Raw genomic sequence first — 18,601 nt, forward strand, 5'->3', positions numbered from 1 at the left:
GAGCCCCGCCCACCCCGCCTAAACTACCGCCCGCGCGCGGCCGCTCGGGCTGCTGAGGCAGCTTGGCTCGGGAGCGCAGGGCGGGCGGCTGTTGGGAAAGGCGGCGCTGCCGCCGCGAGTGCGAGAGACGGGCAGAAGAGAAGCGGCGGCGGGAGAGGAAAGCGCGAGTCCCTCTGAGGAGAAGTTCGCCGGGCTGCGCGGCGGGGGGAGCGGAGGAGGCGGCCGGGGAACAGACCGAAGTTGGCAGGCAAGTCCGGGCGGAGGGGGAGGGGGATCGCGACGGTTCCCCTGAGGGGCGTCGGGAGAGGCGGTTGGCTTCATGCCGAAGCAGGGGCTCCTTGGTGGCGCGCGGGCGACTCGCCTCCCCTCAGGCGAACTGGCCGAGTTCTCCGCAGCGCCCTCCCTAACGGCAGTGGAGCGGCGAAGGGGTGGGATTTGGGAGAGTGATGGGGTGGCGGCCAATGGGGAGGAGCGCGGCGGGGGCGTTGGAATGCGAGGGGAGGGGAGCGGAAAGTAGATGCTCCCGCGCCCCGGCGGAGGGAGGGGGGTGGCGTGACGTGGAGCCGTGGGGGCGGAGCCAGCGCCCCAGCCGGGTGTATCGGGAAAGGATGGGACAAGCTTCTCAGGAAGCCCCGAAGGAGGGTCGGGGAGCAGCTGCGTGGCTCTGCGGGACAAAGCCCCGAAAGACCGGAAATGGGAACTTTTGCCTAATACTGGTATGGGGAGGGGGCAACTACCGCATTTGTCTGTCTTTTTTACTCACACTTAAATGCTGTTTTAGAGATGAGTGATGCCTGTGAATCCAGATATATCGCCTCCTTTAGCATTACTTCAGCTTTGCACTTTCCAACACAGTTAGTTCCCTCATGGGGAAGTACCTAGGTATATTAGTTGCTGGAGAGTACTGGTATAGAATTGGGACGCGGGTGGCTCTGTGGGTTAAACCACAGAGCCTAGGACTTGCCGATCAGAAGGTTGGCAGTTCGAATCCCCGCGACGGGGTGAGCTCCCGTTGCTCTGTCCCAGCTCCTGCCTACCTAGCAGTTCGAAAGCATGCCAGTGCAAGTAGATGAATAGGTACCACTCCGGCAGGAAGGTTAACAGCGTTTCTGTGTGCTGCTCTGGTTCACCAGAAGCGGCTTAGTCATGCTGGCCACATGACCCAGAAGCTGTACACTGGCTCCCTTGGCCAGTAAAGCGAGATGAGCGCCACAACCCCAGAGTCGGCCACAACTAGACCTAATGGTCAGGGGTCCCTTTACCTTTACTGGTATAGAGTGCTGTTGCACTTGCCCTGCTTGCAGGCTTCTCAAAGGCATCTGGTTGGCCACTGTGAGAGCAAGATCAGTGGCAAACTTTGTGTTTTGAAATTTCAGTGCCCAGTGTGGGTGAACCAGGCGTACTCCCATAAATCTGCCTCTGGTTAGATGGGCCTTGGGCCTGATCCAGCAGGGCTTTCCTTGCATTCTTATAACAGTCAGACTGGATGGGACAATGGCAGACATTCAGCAGCTACCACAGCCCTGTGCATTCGGACGGGCCGTTTAAAGTGTTATTACTTGCAGGTGGTAATGGTGAGCATGCCTTATTATACCTAGGAAATGGAGTTAATGAAAGCCACATTGATAAATATTTATGGACTGCTATTGAGTGAATGGAAATTACTGCTTCATATGTAAATGTATGTAACTTGGCTTGCTGCCAAACCTTTAGCCTTGCAGATAAAAATTGGTACAAAAGACCAGGATAGAAATATCGTCCACAGTTCCTACAGTCATGTGGGTAGCTTGCTGGACTTGCCACTCAAGATTTTCTGATATAAGATGAATTAGTAATACCTTCCAACATGGTAGCTAACTGTATTGAAAGGTTGCAGTGTTTGAGACTTCTTAGTTTAGATTAGGGCTTGTCCACACTTCCACTTGTCCCTCCTCTTCCCCCTTGTTTACCACTGAATTGGAATAAATGTCAGGTTTTCTGCGGATTGACATTGATAGTGGTAGCTCGGGTTAGGAACTTAATTCGTTCTGGAGGTCCGTTCGTAACCTGAAACAGTTCTTAACCTCAGGTACCACTTTAGCTAATGGGGCCTCCCACTGCTGCTGCGCCGCCAGAGCACGATTTCTGTTCTCATCCTGAAGCAAAGTTCTTAACCCGAGATACTATTTCTGAGCTAGCAGAGTCTGTAACCTGAAGCGCCTGTAACCCGAGGTGCCACTGTATTCTGATTCAGCGGTAAAGGGTGGGTTTTCCCGAGGAAAGTGGTGGGGCAAACAGAAAGCCACTCAGACTTGTTTTTCTCCTCCGCTTATAACACTAAAACTTGTACAAATTCAATGAAGCTGAATATTGTAAGATTTAGGACAGACAAAAGGCAGGACTTATTCATGCAGCACATAGTTGGAAGTATAGCATTTGCTCCCCTGTGAGGCAGTGATGGTGACCAACTTGGATGGCTTAAAAAGAGGATTAGACAAAATTGTGGAAGAGAGGAGCTGTCAATGACTAGTAGCCCTGATGACACTGATCTATCTCCATGGTCAGAGGCACTAATGCTTCCGAATACATGTTGCTGGAAGCCACGGAAGGGAAGAGCGGTCTTGTGCTCAGATGCTGCTTGCAGGTTTTCCACATGCATTTGGTTGGCCATTGTGAGAACGGGGGTGCTGGACTAGATGGGCCATTGGCCTGATCTAACAGACTACAGTGGTGCCTCGCAAGACGAAAAGAATCCGTTCCGCGAGTCTCTTCGTCTTGCGGGTTTTTTCGTCTTGCGAAGCAAGCCCATTAGAGGTTTAGCGGCTTAGCGCTACAGTATTAGCGGCTTAGCCGGCTTAAAGATCAGCTGATAAGCGGCTTAACGATCAGCTGTTAAGCGGCTTAAAGATCAGCTGATAAGCGGCTTAAAGATCAGCTGATAAGCGGCTTAGCATCAGCTGTTAAGCGGCTTAGCCATCAGCTGATAAGCGGTTTAGCGGCTTGGGAAAAAGGGGGGGAAAGGAAAAAACCCCCGCAGGAACTCGCAAGACATTTTCGTCTTGCGAAGCAAGCACATAGGAAATTCGTTTTGCGAAGCACCTCCAAAACGGAAAACCCTTTCGTCTAGCGGGTTTTCCGTCTTGCGAGGCATTCGTCTTGCGGGGCACCACTGTATTCTTATGTTCGACCATTGGTTCAATGTGTTTAAGTTCTGTGATGGATGGCAGCACCTCTCCAATACTTAATGTAACTTTTCCAGGTTAATACTTGAGATCTTCAACTGAAATTCGGTGAACTGGATGTGTTCTATATGCAAACTTGCCCTTTACCACATTAAGCTGCTCTTTGTCAAATAAGTATATTTTTGATTAAATGACATGGTTTTGTTTATCTGGTAGTTAAAGCAGTACAACAGCTGGGGTAGAGGACCTTATGCTCTTCAGCACTTCCTTATGCTCTCCAGCACTTCCCTTTTATAATTGTCAGCCTCCTCTGGAGGAGAGATGAGGGAGCCAATTTTGAATCACAAATGGACTTATCCACCCAGGGGTCGTTTACCTTTACAATGTAGCCTGGTGAGAAGACCCCATCCCCTTTGCTCTGTACTAACAAATTGTATAAACTATTTCTTTATAACATTGCATTTTTTTCTTTGATTGTTGAGTTGTTGACTTTTGTCCTATTTGAATATTGTCCTCTTTGAATATTGATACTCTGTTTAGTAAGAGAGAAATCTATGAAGGCATGCAGATGGGATTTATATTTGCTCTTTCATAGAATCATAGAGTTGGAAGAGACCACAAGGGCCATCGAGTCCAACCCCCTGCCAAGCAGGAAACACCATCAGAGCACTCCTGACATATGGTTGTCAAGCCTCTGCTTAAAGACCTCCAAAGAAGGAGACTCCACCACGCTCCTTGGCAGCAAATTCCACTGTCAAACAGCTCTTACTGTCAGGAAGTTCTTCCTAATGTTTAGGTGGAATCTTCTTTCTTGTAGTTTGGATCCATTGCTCCGTGTCCGCTTCTCTGGAGCAGCAGAAAACAACCTTTCTCCCTCCTCTATGTGACATCCTTTTATATATTTGAACATGGCTATCATATCACCCCTTAACCTCCTCTTCTCCAGGCTAAACATGCCCAGCTCCCTTAGCCGTTCCTGATAAGGCATCGTTTCCAGGCCTTTGACCATTTTGGTTGCCCTCCTCTGGACACGTTCCAGTTTGTCAGTGTCCTTCTTGAACTGTGGTGCCCAGAACTGGACACAGTACTCCAGGTGAGGTCTGACCAGAGCAGAATACAGTGGCACTATTACTTCCCTTGATCTAGATGCTATACTCCTATTGATGCATCCCAGAATTGCATTGGCTTTTTTAGCTGCCGCGTCACACTGTTGGCTCATGTCAAGTTTGTGGTCAACCAAGACTCCTAGATCCTTTTCACATGTACTGCTCTCAAGCCAGGTATCACCCATCTTGTATTTGTGCCTCACATCTGCCAGTTCTTTTAATACTCTTGGATGCAGTTCATCTGGCCCTGGAGACTTGAATACATCTAAACTAGCCAAGTATTCTTGTACTATCTCCTTAGTTATTCTGGGCTGTGTTTCCTTTGCTGAATCATTTGCTTCAAATTCTTCAGGTCGGGCATTGTTTTCTTTATCGGAGAAGACTGAGGCAAAGAAGGCATTGAGGAGTTCAGCCCTTTCTGTGTCCCCTGTTTGCATTTCACCATCTTCTCCTCTGAGTGACCCCACTGTTTCTTTGTTCTTCCTTTTGCTACGAACATACCCATAAAAGCCTTTTTTGTTGCTTTTAACCTCTCTAGCAAGCCTGAGTTCATTCTGTGCTTTAGCTTTTCTGACTTTGTGTCTACACGTGCTGGCTATTTGTTTGAATTCCTCTTTGGTGGTTTCCCCCCTTTTCCATTTTTTGTACACATCCTTTTTTAATCTTAACTCAGTTAAAAGTTCTTTAGATAGCCACCCTGGCTTCTTTAGGCACCTTCCATGTTTCCGTCTCATTGGTATTGCCTGACGTTGTGCTTTTACTATCTCCCTCTTAACACACTCCCAGCCATCATGAACTCCCTTTCCTTTTAGTATTACTGTCCATGGGATCTCACCCAGCACTTCCCTAAGTTTTATGAAGTCGGCTTTCTTAAAGTCAAGAAATTGAGTCCTAGTATGCTTGGCTGCTCCTTTCCGCTGTATAGTAAACTTCAGAAGAGCATGATCACTCGCACCTAATGATCTTTCCACTTCTACCCCACTAACCAGGTCATCAACATTGGTTAGGACCAGATCTAAAATGGCTGTTCCTCTTGTTGCTTCTCCCACTTTCTGGACAATGAAGTTGTCTGCAAGGCCAGTGAGGAATCTGTTTGACCTTATGCTCTTGGCTGAGTTTGACATCCAACAAATATCCGGGTAATTGAAGTCCCCCATTACTACTATCTCCCTTCCTTTTGCATGCTTGGCCATCTGTTCCAGGAAGGCATCATCTATGTCCTCCGTTTGGCTTGGGGATCTATAGTAAACTCCCACAATGAGGTCACTGTTATTCTTCTCTCCCTTAATTTTGACCCAAATGCTCTCACTTTGGCTTTGAGGTTCTAAATCTTGGATCTCTTCACAGGTATACACATCCCTGACATATAACGCCACTCCTCCTCCTTTCTTGTCTGGTCTGTTTCTCTGAAAGAGATTGTATCCCTCCATTATTACATTCCAATCGTGGGACTTATCCCACCAGGTTTCAGTGATGCCTATTATGTCATATTTAGTTTGCTGTACCAAGAGCTCAAGCTCATCTTGTTTATTTCCCATGCTTTGCACATTAGTGTACAGACATTGAAGTCCATTCTATTCGCAGCATTTGTAGATTTTAAAGCAGCCTTTGACTCCATCTCAAGACCCCGACTCTGGGACAAACTCAACAAATCATCCATAGACCGACGTCTTCTGCTATTAATATCCAAACTGTACAACAACACACGACTTCATATAAGATGTAGCCAAGAAGGTCAACTCTCTAATTCCATTAGAACAACAAAGGGAGTTAAACAAGGATGCATCTTGGCCCCCTTTTTGTTCAACATCTATATAAACTCCCTAACAGACCACCTACAAGGAGCGGATACACACGCCCCAAAATTAGCAGACAAAAAACTGCCTATCCTACTCTATGCAGACGATGCGGTTATACTGTCCCAGACTCAGAAGGGCCGTAAAAGAGCTCTTAACAGCTTATCCCAATATTGTAGAGAAGAGAAACTAGTAGTGAACTACCAAAAAACAAAAATCATGGTTTTCTCTAACAAAAGAAAAATATATAGATGGAAATTAGACAATCAGGAGATTGAACAAGTGACATGCTTTAAATACCTAGGAGTTATATTCCAAGCATCAAGGAAGAAAACTGCCCACATAAATTACAGTTCCTCTACAGCACAAAAAAGTACAACAGCAATTCTAAGATACCATCGTACAATGGGGGGAAATTTTATTCCTGCCACAATTAAACTATTCGCTGCAAAACCAACAGCACAAATACTATACGGCGCACCACTCGTCTCCCTCTCCAATCTAGACCCATACGAAAAGATACAATCAGGTTTCCTTAGATCACTCCTGCAAACACCTAAATGCGTCCCTAACGCCGCCCTACGACGGGAAGCGGGCTTATACAGCATCAAAAGCAAAGTATGGATAAGAGCCTTATGCACTTGGCTAAGACTTAACAACTCGCCGGTTGGACTACTTTCCCTGATGCTTCTTGACAAATTCCAATCTAGTTGGCTGAAGGGCACTCTCAGAAAATTGGCCACATATGGTCTCTCCCCAGAGTATTTATTAAGTTTAGAAAGGGGAAGGGCCAAGAATATAATCAAAGAAAGACTCAGGGACATTGAAGCCCAAAATGACTTTAGTCAACTTCCGATAACTCATAAATTCCTATTCGATTCCCAAAGCCCCCATCTAGCAAACTCTCTCAAAGTTCTACATAATGCTAAACACCGATGGGCATTTACCAGGGCCCGCTTTAACGCTCTCCCTTCAGCTCTTCTAGAGGGAAGATACAACAAAATACCGATCGAACAAAGATCATGTCCCTGTAACAGCAACGAAATTGAAACCATCGGGCATGTCATCTTATATTGCCCATTATATCGAGACTCAAGAAAAGACCTGATCGAGCCGATTCTGAGGAAAATACCTCGTAGTACAGACGACACCTATATCAGACACCTCTTAGCTGACAAAGACCCCGAAATCAACAGGCCAGTGGCGAAGTACTGTTACATTGCAACAAGAATAAGACGAGCAATGATGACAGCAACGGAGTTCAAATTGCAAACATCGAAGGAACGATAATAAACAGTAGTGACATTTGAATTGAATCCTTAAAACCTTAAAAGTCGAAACCTGGTCATAAACATAAGTACCAATTTTTTGATTTGGCCATATGTCCACTGTTATCTGTAGTACAATAGTACTTATATTGCCATATTTTATTTTATAAATTGCTTGCTGGTCATTGACCGTATTAAAGATATTTGAATTTGAACTGAAGTCCATTAATCATTCCCCCGTGTCTCTTATTTAAGGATTTTTTCCTCCCACCACTAGGTCTGCGTGCTGTTTGCTCCATTTGGTCTATGACATTTGGATGATCATCTTCATCAATTGATAGACTCCTACCTTCAGGAGCACTGTCTCCCTCCCCCAGTTTAAAGCCCTCCTGATGAGGTTTCTGAGATTCCTGGCAAAAACATTCCTCCCAACCGTTGTGAGGTGCAGCCCATCGCTTGCCAGAAGTCCATTTTCAAGAAACTGCAGTCCGTGATCTAAGAATCCAAACCATTCCTGTTTACACCATTTGCGAAGCCAGCTGTTCACTTCCACTATTTTTTCCTCTCTCCCTGGGCCACGTCATTCAACTGGGAGGACAGATGAGATGACAATTTGTGCATTTAATTGCTTCAATTTCCTGCCCAGAGCCTCGTAGTCTCTTTTGATCTTCTGGAGGCTATTGCTTGCAGTGTCATTGGTTCCCACATGAACCAAGAGGAAGGGGTATTTGTCAGTGGGTTTTATGATTCCTTGCAGTCGTTCAGTTACATCTTGGATCTTAGCCCTGGGGAGACAGCACACTTCCCGAGACATCTTGTCAGGCCCACAGATCACTGCTTCTGTTCCCCTCAGTAGGGAATCCCCTATCACCACTACACGCCTCCTCTTAGGTTTGGTCGGGGTTCTTCTGTGAGCTGTCCGTTCCAAGGTCGCCTGCACATTCCCTGAGGACTGACTTTGCTGCTCATCTTCATATACCTGATCGACTGTAATGAGGGAGAGATCCTCAAATGGAGTCTGCTCTTCGTCTTCCATGCTAGGGGAGAGGACCTCAAAGCGATTGTGTATTTCTAAACAATCAGAGCGAACCCTGGGCCTCCTACTTCTTTGAGTCACGTTTCTCCATATATCTGGCTCCTGTGTTGGTGAACTAGCCTCCTTCTCAGGGGAGTCCCTTGTCTCCTCCTTGGTGGAGACAGTGTGCTCTGTTGCTTCCAAGAAGAGCTCCAGCTCTCTAATTCTTTGGAGCGTAGCTACACGTTCCTCCAGTTGCTGGACCTTGTCTTCTAAGAGGGCAATCAACATGCAATTGCTGCAGGTAAAGCTGCCTGCAACCTTTGGCAAGATGGCAAACATTGCGCAGGAACCGCAGGCGACTGCAGCTGTTCCCTCCCCCTCCATCTTGAGAACGTGTCGTTGGGGGTGGCTACAGCGGTCCGCCATCATAAAAAGCGTGAAGACAGGACAAATAACTCCCCACACAAAAAACCCCAAAAAAAACCTAGGTCTCCCCCAACAAACGTTTGAGACTAGCTCCCCTAAATCTAAAAGATGGATCAAACTGTGCGTGCCGCTGCCCTGCAAGCTCTGATAAGCTCCTCCCACAGCTAATCACCTGCCTCAACAGAAACTCTGCCCCCTCTGACCTTTGCACAGGGAGAGCAGCGAATCAGCCACAAAGAAACACACACACACAAGAAAACGCTTTTTGCTCCTTCAACTGCTGCCCTGCAAGCTCTGATAAGCTCCTCCCACAGCTAATCACCTGCCTCAACAGAAACCCTGCCCCCTCTCAATATCTGTTGATATTTCAGTATCTGTTAATTGGACAAAATAACGTTTTTATGGAAACACATTGAAACTGCTAGTCTTGAGGGAGTCATTTTCTACAAAGCATTTATGGTAGTGTTCTTAATCTGTTGAGTGTATCTATGAAGTGTTAGTTACTGAAATAAAGATGACTCTGAGCTGTGTCAATAACTGTGTGATAAATCTGAAGTGTTCAAATCTCTTAGTGGAGCTCTGTTGTGAAGCTGTAAATTTATTTCTTTTAATGCTATTGTCACAAACGTATTTAGATTTGAATTTGAACTAATATATGCACGATCAAAAGGTCGGCGGTTTGAATCCCCGCGGCGGGGTGAGCTCCCGTCGTTCGGTCCCAGCTCCTGCCTACCTAGCAGTTCGAAAGCACCCCTAAGTGCAAGTAGATAAATAGGGACCGCTTTCTAGTGGGAAGAAGAAGAAGAAGAAGAGTTTGGATTTGATATCCCGCCTTTCACTCCCCTTCAGGAGTCTCAAAGCGGCTAACATTCTCCTTTCCCTTCCTCCCCCACAACAAACACTCTGTGAGGTGAGTGGGGCTGAGAGACTTCAAAGAAGTGTGACTGGCCCAAGGTCGCCCAGCAGCTGCATGTGGAGGAGCGGAGACGCGAACCCGGTTCCCCAGATTACAAGACTACCGCTCTTAACCACTACACCACACTGGCTCTCAGTGTAAACGGCGTTTCCATGTATGGCGTTGGTGCTGGCTCGCCAGATGCAGCTTAGTCATGCTGGCCACGTGACCCGGAAGTGTCTTCGGACAGCGCCGGCTCCCGGCCTCTTGAGCGAGATGAGCACGCAACCCTAGAGTCAGTCACGACTGTCCCTGATGGGCAGGGGTACCTTTAAGTTTACCTTTATGCACATACTTGTCTACCTTATGCGTGGTACCTCTGGTTGCAGACAGGATCCGTTTTGGAGGTCTGGCTGGATCTCGAGGTTTTCGCAGCTGGAGGACCACTTCTGCGCATGCACGCGCAGCAAAACCCGGTAAAACACTTCTGGGTTTGCTGCTTACGTATCCTGAAGTTTATGTAACCATAGGGTTACGTAAGCGGAGGTACTACTGTATTTTGGTAGTCTCTTGGTTTACTCACTGTGATTATCAGTGTAAAGTGATAGGAGTTCAAAGTTAAACTTTCATTATTCTGTTTCTCTTTATTGTTAACAGATCAACATAGTGAAATATTTATACATTGCGGCTGGCAAATGTTTTGGGTATGAACAAAAGTAGTCATATCGGAGTTTTTAAAAACAATTCGAAGGCTATGCAGGTATTTCCTAGTTTTTGAAACCCTGCAGTTGTTTTCAGCAAATCAGACAATATTTTTAAGGGTCTCACAGAAAACCAATAAGGAGGCAATCCTGTACATAAGTAGTGGAGAACCTCCAGCCTTCAGACCTAAGTAGGTGCAGCAGCCCCCCCCCCCCATGTGACCTGTGAAGCTCTTTGGTCAAGCCACACCCACCTGCCCTCTGTCCAGTGTGACACACGCAAAGACATAGGTTCTTGCTAAAGTGAAGATTGTGCTGTCTTCAGCACTTGTAAAGCCAGAGGGTTTGGCAGACACTGACAACCAGCTGATTGGTGGCACTTACAAATTACTGTGTCTTAAAAATAGGGGAAGATGTTTCATCTGACATCACAATTATGTCAGATGTTAAAGAGTTGGATAGGCCCACATGTCAAAATGACTTGTGGAAATCTGAGGACCTAAGGTCTTAACCAGCTGTAAATGATTCCCAGCCCCCACTGTATGTGCTTACCTGGGAGTAAGTCCCATTGTGCTCAAAGGACTTATGATCTGAGGAGACATGTATAGGATTTCACCATTAATTGCTAATTAAATGATTTTTCAGGATCAAATAGTAAAAAAAAGTTAATTCTGAAGACATAGAATAGTTTGAAAACAATATTTTATTGTACCTGAAGTTATGTTTCAGTCACTGAAGTTATTTCCTTTAATTGAATTAGTGTCTCTGGTAGCTTCCTAGAGAGCATTTCAGATATCACATTTTAATTTCAAACTTTTAGATCTTCCTTTAATTCATGATATATATTTTTAAGGAATGTTGACAACTGGTTTTGAGTCTTTTAATTATAGACTTGTATTTAATTGATTGCTTTTCAAAAGTTTAATAGTTTAATTTTTACTTAAACTATATACTGTCATTCAACAAAAATTCTCAAAGTGGTTTCCATAGTAAAATTTAAGTAGCAATTAAAACACATTTTATTTAAAGTTCTTTTTTATAGTTTATCTTCTGTTCCCTTTTTTGTACACACTGTTCTGTGATGCAGCTTGTTAAAATATACAAAAAGGAAAATAAACTGTGTTGGTTCATAACAAAAAATACACCTGAGTAACACCTTTATTTGGACAAATGAATATGTCGTAAACATCAGTTTGGATGGTAGGAGTGAGGAGACAAAGGCAGGCTTATGTTGAAACTACCAAGCCTGAATTTAGTGACTTCAAAATCAAGCCACCTTTTATCTCTCTTTCCCCTTTCCCCTTCTCAGCATCTAGCCTGATGAAGAATTCTGGAGAACAGGAAAGCTTTGCTCACTATTTTGTGACATTCTAGTTGGTCCTAGTAAAGGCATTGTGCACTGTGGATAGTTAACAGATGCCAGACTTTCCCTTATTTTTTTCCTTACTGTAAAACAAAGTAAAATGCTCTCCCTACCCCCAGCCTTTGAAGTACAGCAGCCAGAAAGTAAACAAATTGCTATAGCAAGAAATTTCACATGCTGTTTATATTTTAGGAATTAGGAAAATGTGGAGAGACAAACAAAAAGTGATAAACTGTTAGGCAAGATTAAATATATGAGGATAGGAAACTGTTCAATCTGGAACATTAAAAATAAAAACATTGGAGAGAAAAATATAATGGATGTTTTTATAGGACTCCTATTTTTAATTTGATGACTTTTTAAAGAGGAAAATTAGGATATGAAAACTGCAAATAATTATTTTGTATAAAATTGAGAATAATGGGAACCAGCTTACAGAAAGAATTACAGATATCCTCCTGGCTGTGAAACAATGGTCTGGTTCATATGATCCAATCCTGATTGATTAAGCTTGGGTATGCTTGAGCTTTGTGCACTTTCATCATGCTTTAAAGTTGTCTTCCTAATCTTGATTTGTTAGAAAGTCATTAAATGTAATTTATAATTCACACATATTAGGGGTCTTTTTTGCCATTCGTGCAAATGAAGTAGTGAATCAGCAGCAAAGGGATTGCATGGGCACGCAGCTCGTGTATGTCTTTGCTTATTGATAATGAAAATATGGGGGGAGGGGGGAAATACCTGCAAACAGAACTGATTTATATATTTAAAACAGTAACAAGCAAAAGCATACATAGTTATGGTTTCAACATGGCCAGTATTTTGGTGCACCTAAAAATATTACTACAGCCTTTGTTGTTGTGGCAGATGTTCTGAATTAGATGTTTCCATAGATTCATAGAACTATAGAATTGGAAGGGACCCTGAGGATCATCTAGTCCAACCCCCTGCAATGCAGGAACACAGCTGTCCCAACTGAGCTATCCAGGCACATAATCACGGAACAGTTGATAAGATTATTTTATTTTCTTAAAGAGCAACTGCAAATTATATCTGGAATTTATGGCACTGCAGAAGTGTAAATTAACAGTAGATATCAAAACAATAGTTTTATTCAGTATTTGCTTTTCTTACAGGTTGGGTGTAAACTGCTTACGACAGCTATGACTCCTGCTCTTCAAGAGAAAGCAATGAAAGGGCACGGTATCTGCTTATCATCTTCCTTGTCTTCAAGAGTGATGGAGTCCAATGATGCATTAGGCATGGGAAGTACTAGACCAGTAAAAGAGAAGATGAAAGACGGATCTGTCACAAAAATTACTTGCTCCATGCTGGGGTTCCCCATTCCTCAAGCCAACCATAGCACTGATTGCTTTAACTTAAAATACTTTGGTTCTCAGTCTTCTAAACACTATCCAGTATTAATGAGCCCCAGTTCTACTTTCCATGTGAACAATAAAAACTGTGTGCAGAGGAACTCAGAAGAGCATAGCTGCTCCAAAGTGAGAAATCCGTTATGTAACAGCACTAATACACACTTCAGTCAAATTATTAATTCAGAATCTGGGGAGCAGGTCAGAGGGGAAACTTTATTAGGATCAACAAAGAACTTACCTGAAATGGGAAAACTATTTGATTCATGTTTAACTGAATCCCACAATGTAGAAGAAAGGCAGCTTCCTAACTGTAAAGGGTATCAGAAGAATGGCTTTTTGAGCAAGGCATTATTTATTAATCCTGAGACAAAAAAAGGAGACCTGTTCCATCAAGTGTGTGATGATGCCCTGGAACCAAAAATGAACTACAATCCCAGTACTAAAGAACAGGAATTGAATTTTCATTTACTTCAGTGTGTAAGCAAGCAACAGGCTTTGCTCAGCCGGGCCAAAAGAAGTCAGAAACATTTGCAAATACTCTTGGCGAAGCATGTTGTCAAACACTGTGACCAGCAGATGAAATGCTTTGTGAGACGCCAACTACAGAGAATGAAAGCCTTTCATGATCCATCTGGTGTTTTGGGTGGCAGCTATCATAGATGCACCAACATTAAAATGGAAAACATAGAGGCTAATACAAGTAAAGATATACAGCGTGATTTTGATGTTTCATCTGATGAAATCAAAGCGTTTGCTCGCTCAACAGCTGGACTCCTATTTCATGCGGAAGAGAGTTTGGATTCTGATGCCACTTGTAGCAGCTCAAGTGAAGATGATGATGAGCAGATTTCCAGAAAAGCTATGTCAGTGTAGGTATTAAAAGAATTGCTGAACTTCTGTGCTACAATCCTGCATGCTCAAGTTCCATGTAAATCTGTGATATCTCTGTACATAAAGGACAGAAGATGTGATATGTTAATGACAGGATCTCCAAATCTTTTATTTTTGGAGTCAATGTCACTAAGTTGATAAAGTTTACTGATGTAAATGGAACTGATCATAGCTTGTTATATGAGTCAAATTTTACAGTACAGGCAATCCTTGCTTTGCATGGGGGTTCTGTTCCAGACCCCCATGTGCATTGGCAGGGCCAGAGTAAAGCGTTCCGCCCCACCCCCGTTCCACTGTTTTAGTGATCAGGTCACTTCTGGGTTTGGCACTGTTGGGAGTTGCCTGTACAAGCAGCAAATTAGTGACACTATTTCAGCACCATTGAGATGTGTTCCCTTTGGCTGGTATCAACCAACTGTGTCATATTTTTACATCCATTGAAGTAGTTTTCCAAGGTGTTCCCAAACACAGCTCATTATAGTAGTCTAAATGCAAATCATCTGGGAGTGTGGACAAAGGTGACAGCCTATCTGTGCTTGAGGGCCTGTAGTTAGCTCACCAAGCTAAACTGGTGAAAGGCACTTCATGCAGCTATTATGTCACGGTGCCGCTGTGGTTTAAACCACTTAGCCTCTTGGGCTTGCCGATTGCAAGGTTGGCTGCTCGAATCCGGGTGATGGGGTGAGCTCCCGTTGCTCTGTCCAAACTCCAGCAAACCTAGCAGTTTGAAAGCATACCAGCGCAAGTAGATAAATAGGTACTGCTTCAGTGAGAAGGTTAATGACATTTCTGTGTGCTCTGGCTTCCATCACGGTATCCTGTTGCGCCAGAAGCAGTTTAGTCATGCTGGCCACATGACCCAGAAAAGCTGTCTGCAGACAAACACTGGCTCCCTCGGCCTTAAAGCAGAGATGTGTGCCACACCTCATAGTTAAATTCGACTGGACTTGATCCTCCAGGGGTCCTTTACCTTTTATATATTTCAAGTCTGGATTGCCAATGTTACATGGATGGTTCTCTCTCTTAGGATTTTATTGGCTAACTTACGCCAATAAAGGCTAAATGAATGAAGGTACTTCATGCCACAAATGCCACTTGGACATGGCCATCCAAGTTCATGTAAACCTGCTTAAGCCTTAGGGTCTGTATCAATTGCCTATGTTCTCTAGGCATTTGATTTATGGGAACCAGGAACAAGGCCTTCTCCGTAGTGGTACCAAAATTATGGACTTCATGTTGCACTCATGTTCTGCTTTCAGGCATTTGATCCACATCTTGTTGGCCAACAGGATGCTGGACTAGGTGGGCCATTGATTCAGCAGGCTCTTACTATGTGCTATATAATAATAATAATAATAATTTATTATTACGGCTATGTTTTCAACTCTGTGCAGAAATCAGACTCAATTCAGCTCTTTCTGTTTTTAGCCGATGCTTCTAAAAGGCATTTTATGATATATTCACTGCTGTTTTAACCTGTTAAAGGTACCCCTACCCGTACGGGCCAGTCGTGTCCGACTCTAGGGTTGTGCGCCCATCTCACTTAAGAGGCCGGGGGCCAGCGCTGTCCGGAGACACTTCCGGGTCACGTGGCCAGCGTGATGAAGCTGCTCTGGCGAGCCGGCACCAGCGCAGCACACGGAAACGCCATTTACCTTCCCGCTATAAAGCAGTCCCCATTTATCTACTTGCACTTAAGAGTGCTTTCGAACTGCTAGGTGGGCAGGAGCTGGGACTGAACGACGGGAGCTCACCCCGCCGCAGGGATTCGAACCGCCGACCATGCGATCGGCAAGCCCTAGGCGCTGAGGTTTTACCCACAGCGCCACCCGCGTACCTGTTAACCTGTTACCTGCTAGTTATTGTAGCCCCAAAGGCTTCTTGTGATAGCCTAAGGACTCTTTTGAGTTCTCTTTCTAAAATAGTGATTATCTCTTCTAACCAATGTTCTGTGTTCTTCCTAGTAACTATAGATCTGACTGGAAATGGCTGGTAGACAGAGCTAATGTTGGCTGTCGCTGGACATGGCTTCAAGCCCAGATTTCAGAGCTAGAATACAAAATCCAGCAACTCACTGACCTTCACAGGCAGATTCGTGCCACCAAGGTATTGTCAGTAAGGAAGAAAAATGGGTTATTGAAATAAAAGATTGATAGATGTTTTTTCTCTGTGTTCTGTGGTTTCTGGTATCTAAGCAAAAGCCATTATGTAAAATCTACAAAGGTCAATGAAATAGTAGGCTGAGTTTGAGTGTTGTGTTTGTTTGAAAGTAGGATTGTGGTACAGAATCCATACTAAGATTTGTAATTTACTGGACGGCCTTGGGCAAGTGACTGTTTCCCAGCTTAATTTATTTCATTCTTAAAAAAAAAAAAAAAGAGGCGAGGGGTGAAATCCATCTTGTTTTGTTCTTGTAGTGAAGCTCTGCTGTGAAGTGTAGTCATGGACTGGGAACAGTGAGATGAGAGAGAGGTAGGGACTGGTATGAGGAGGATGAAGAGAGGGTGCTTCTTATTTTGGTAGTTTGGAAACAAGTAAGTTGTGTGCATTGGGATGGACCAACCAAAACATTGTCTATAAGTCTCCAGTATAAGTACAGTGAGGAAGCAATAATTAATAGACAGGACTCCTCAAACACAGTCATAAACAATCGATTAAAATAATTTTCATCTTTTCTTGAAGTGTAACTAAACAGAAAAAACACAGATAGGCCACAACTATCTTTTCCCAAGGGGTGGAGAGCATGGAAGAAAATGTTATTGGAAGCAGAGAGTTGTCGAGCGGTACCAGCAATCTGAGTCTTGGTTTTTTAGTGATACCTGGTTCCTTGTAGATTAATCTTATGGAAATAAAGAAAATAGCTGTTGTGGGCAAGTGAAAGCAGATCTTTATTTCCCCCCCCCCCCCAATAATTTGTATTGGTTTTCATGTAAATACAAGAACAACATATAACTACAATTAACTTGTCCAGTGGCACAGTCTTATTAAGTTTCATATGCAGTACACAGTACACAAGCAATAAGTTTTTTTATGCATTGTCAATTCAAGTATCCTCTCCACAGTGGAAAGCAGATCTTTATGCATATATTGAATTGCCTGGTGATTAAACTATCTTTTTGAAAAAAATTGATTGTGCACTCTGCATGATGGATTGAGTTCTTTATATAAGGTAATCCAATAAAGATCATGCTTGGTAATCTAGAGGGACAGATTTAATTTATTTTTTAAAATTAAATCAAATCTTTGTTACAGTCAATGACCAGCATTAAGGAAACAAGATAAAAGGCACATAGAATGCACTATCAAAATGTGTATAATAAAGAAAAGGCTGGTACTCGTCAATCCAGCATCTCTTCTCAGAGAGCTGGAAATCCAAGACCTCAGCACATTGTAAAACCTGGCGAGGCTCATATGTATGCAGGCAGGCAGGCCTGCAGATAATCTGTTTTGCAAACTAACACTGTCCCAGAAACGAACAAGTTGCCAATATGTGTTCCAAATTGTTGACCATATAAGCCTTCTAGCTGCACCTTTTGTACCAATTGTCTTCAAAGGCATTTCCATATGGAGCAAACGACAGTAATCCAGTCAGTTGTGAACAGAAGATGTGTCACTGATGCAAATCTTGTTTTTTATTATTTATTGCATTTATATCCTCCTCTTCAAGGAGCTTGGTTGTGTGAGGTAGGTTAGGCTGAGAGGAGGTGACTGCCTCGCAGTGAGATTAATGTTTGAGTGGGGATGAGTGGGCTGATTTACAGCAACTTGCAGGTCTGATTGCTGAATCATAGTTAGTGTTTGGGCAGCATCACATCTACACTGGCCCTCAAGATGTTTCATTTAGTAGATGAAACTAGAAAATGATACAACAATCAATACATAGATTTGTATGCCAAATTTTTGAACTGGAGCAGAAAATCACTATAATGTTAGCTGCTTGCAAAAATTGAAGTTGCAGCTTTATTGTCATGTGAGATTATTCACCTTGTCTGTATACAGATCACACTTTGAGCTCTAAATCATTAAAGTGTTTCAGGGGGCTGCAGCAGTTTGAGAGATTACATTTGTTACACAATTGTGTTCTATTGCTGTTGTCTAGGGAATGGTGATCCTAGAAGAATTTCCAAATCCGAAGGAATTCTTGAAGAAACGAACACAATTGATGGACCATGAAGCTTTATTAAACACCACAGGGAATTCACATGCTTCCCTTGAGAGGCAGGATGCTTGGCCGGAACATGATTTCGAAATGTCACCCAGCAGTCCAACTCTGCTTCTCCGCAACATAGAAAAACAGGTATTCAAGTGAGAGTGAGCATCAGATAGAATTAGATAATTTGTAGCAAAACACAGGTACACTGTAATAGCTTATTAATAAAACAAAGTTCCATATTTCTGTAAGCATGATCTGCATAAGTTGCAGGAAGTGGGAGATTGTGTAGTGGTTTTTGTACACTCAGAAGGCATCTTGGAAGCTGTAGTGTTAGACTTGGTTTGGCAGGTCTTAATTCAGAAATTTACTTGTGAAATTCACATTGTCCAGTAACAGTGTCTCCATTTCATCTATCTGTTATGAGGATAAAATGTGATATATTTTATG

The 18,601-nt window shown here is 43.6% G+C and overlaps 1 protein-coding gene across 1 annotated transcript in view; it reads left to right on the forward strand.

The window, feature by feature from the left end:
- The first annotated feature begins 1,295 nt into the window (after positions 1-1,295).
- Positions 1,296-18,601, forward strand: part of KANSL1L (KAT8 regulatory NSL complex subunit 1 like) — a 47,795-nt gene continuing 30,489 nt past the window's right edge. Inside the window, exons 1-5 of the mRNA XM_081016266.1 lie at positions 1,296-1,574; positions 10,064-10,146; positions 12,871-13,979; positions 15,966-16,107; positions 18,101-18,298. Of these exons, the coding sequence (XP_080872392.1) occupies positions 1,487-1,574; positions 10,064-10,146; positions 12,871-13,979; positions 15,966-16,107; positions 18,101-18,298 (1,620 nt within the window). The 5' untranslated portion in view covers positions 1,296-1,486. The remainder of the gene's footprint in view (positions 1,575-10,063; positions 10,147-12,870; positions 13,980-15,965; positions 16,108-18,100; positions 18,299-18,601) is intronic.

The sequence above is a fragment of the Podarcis pityusensis genome (genome assembly GCF_964106645.2).
Source record: "Podarcis pityusensis genome assembly, chromosome: 1".
In the NCBI taxonomy this organism is placed as follows: domain Eukaryota; kingdom Metazoa; phylum Chordata; class Lepidosauria; order Squamata; family Lacertidae; genus Podarcis; species Podarcis pityusensis.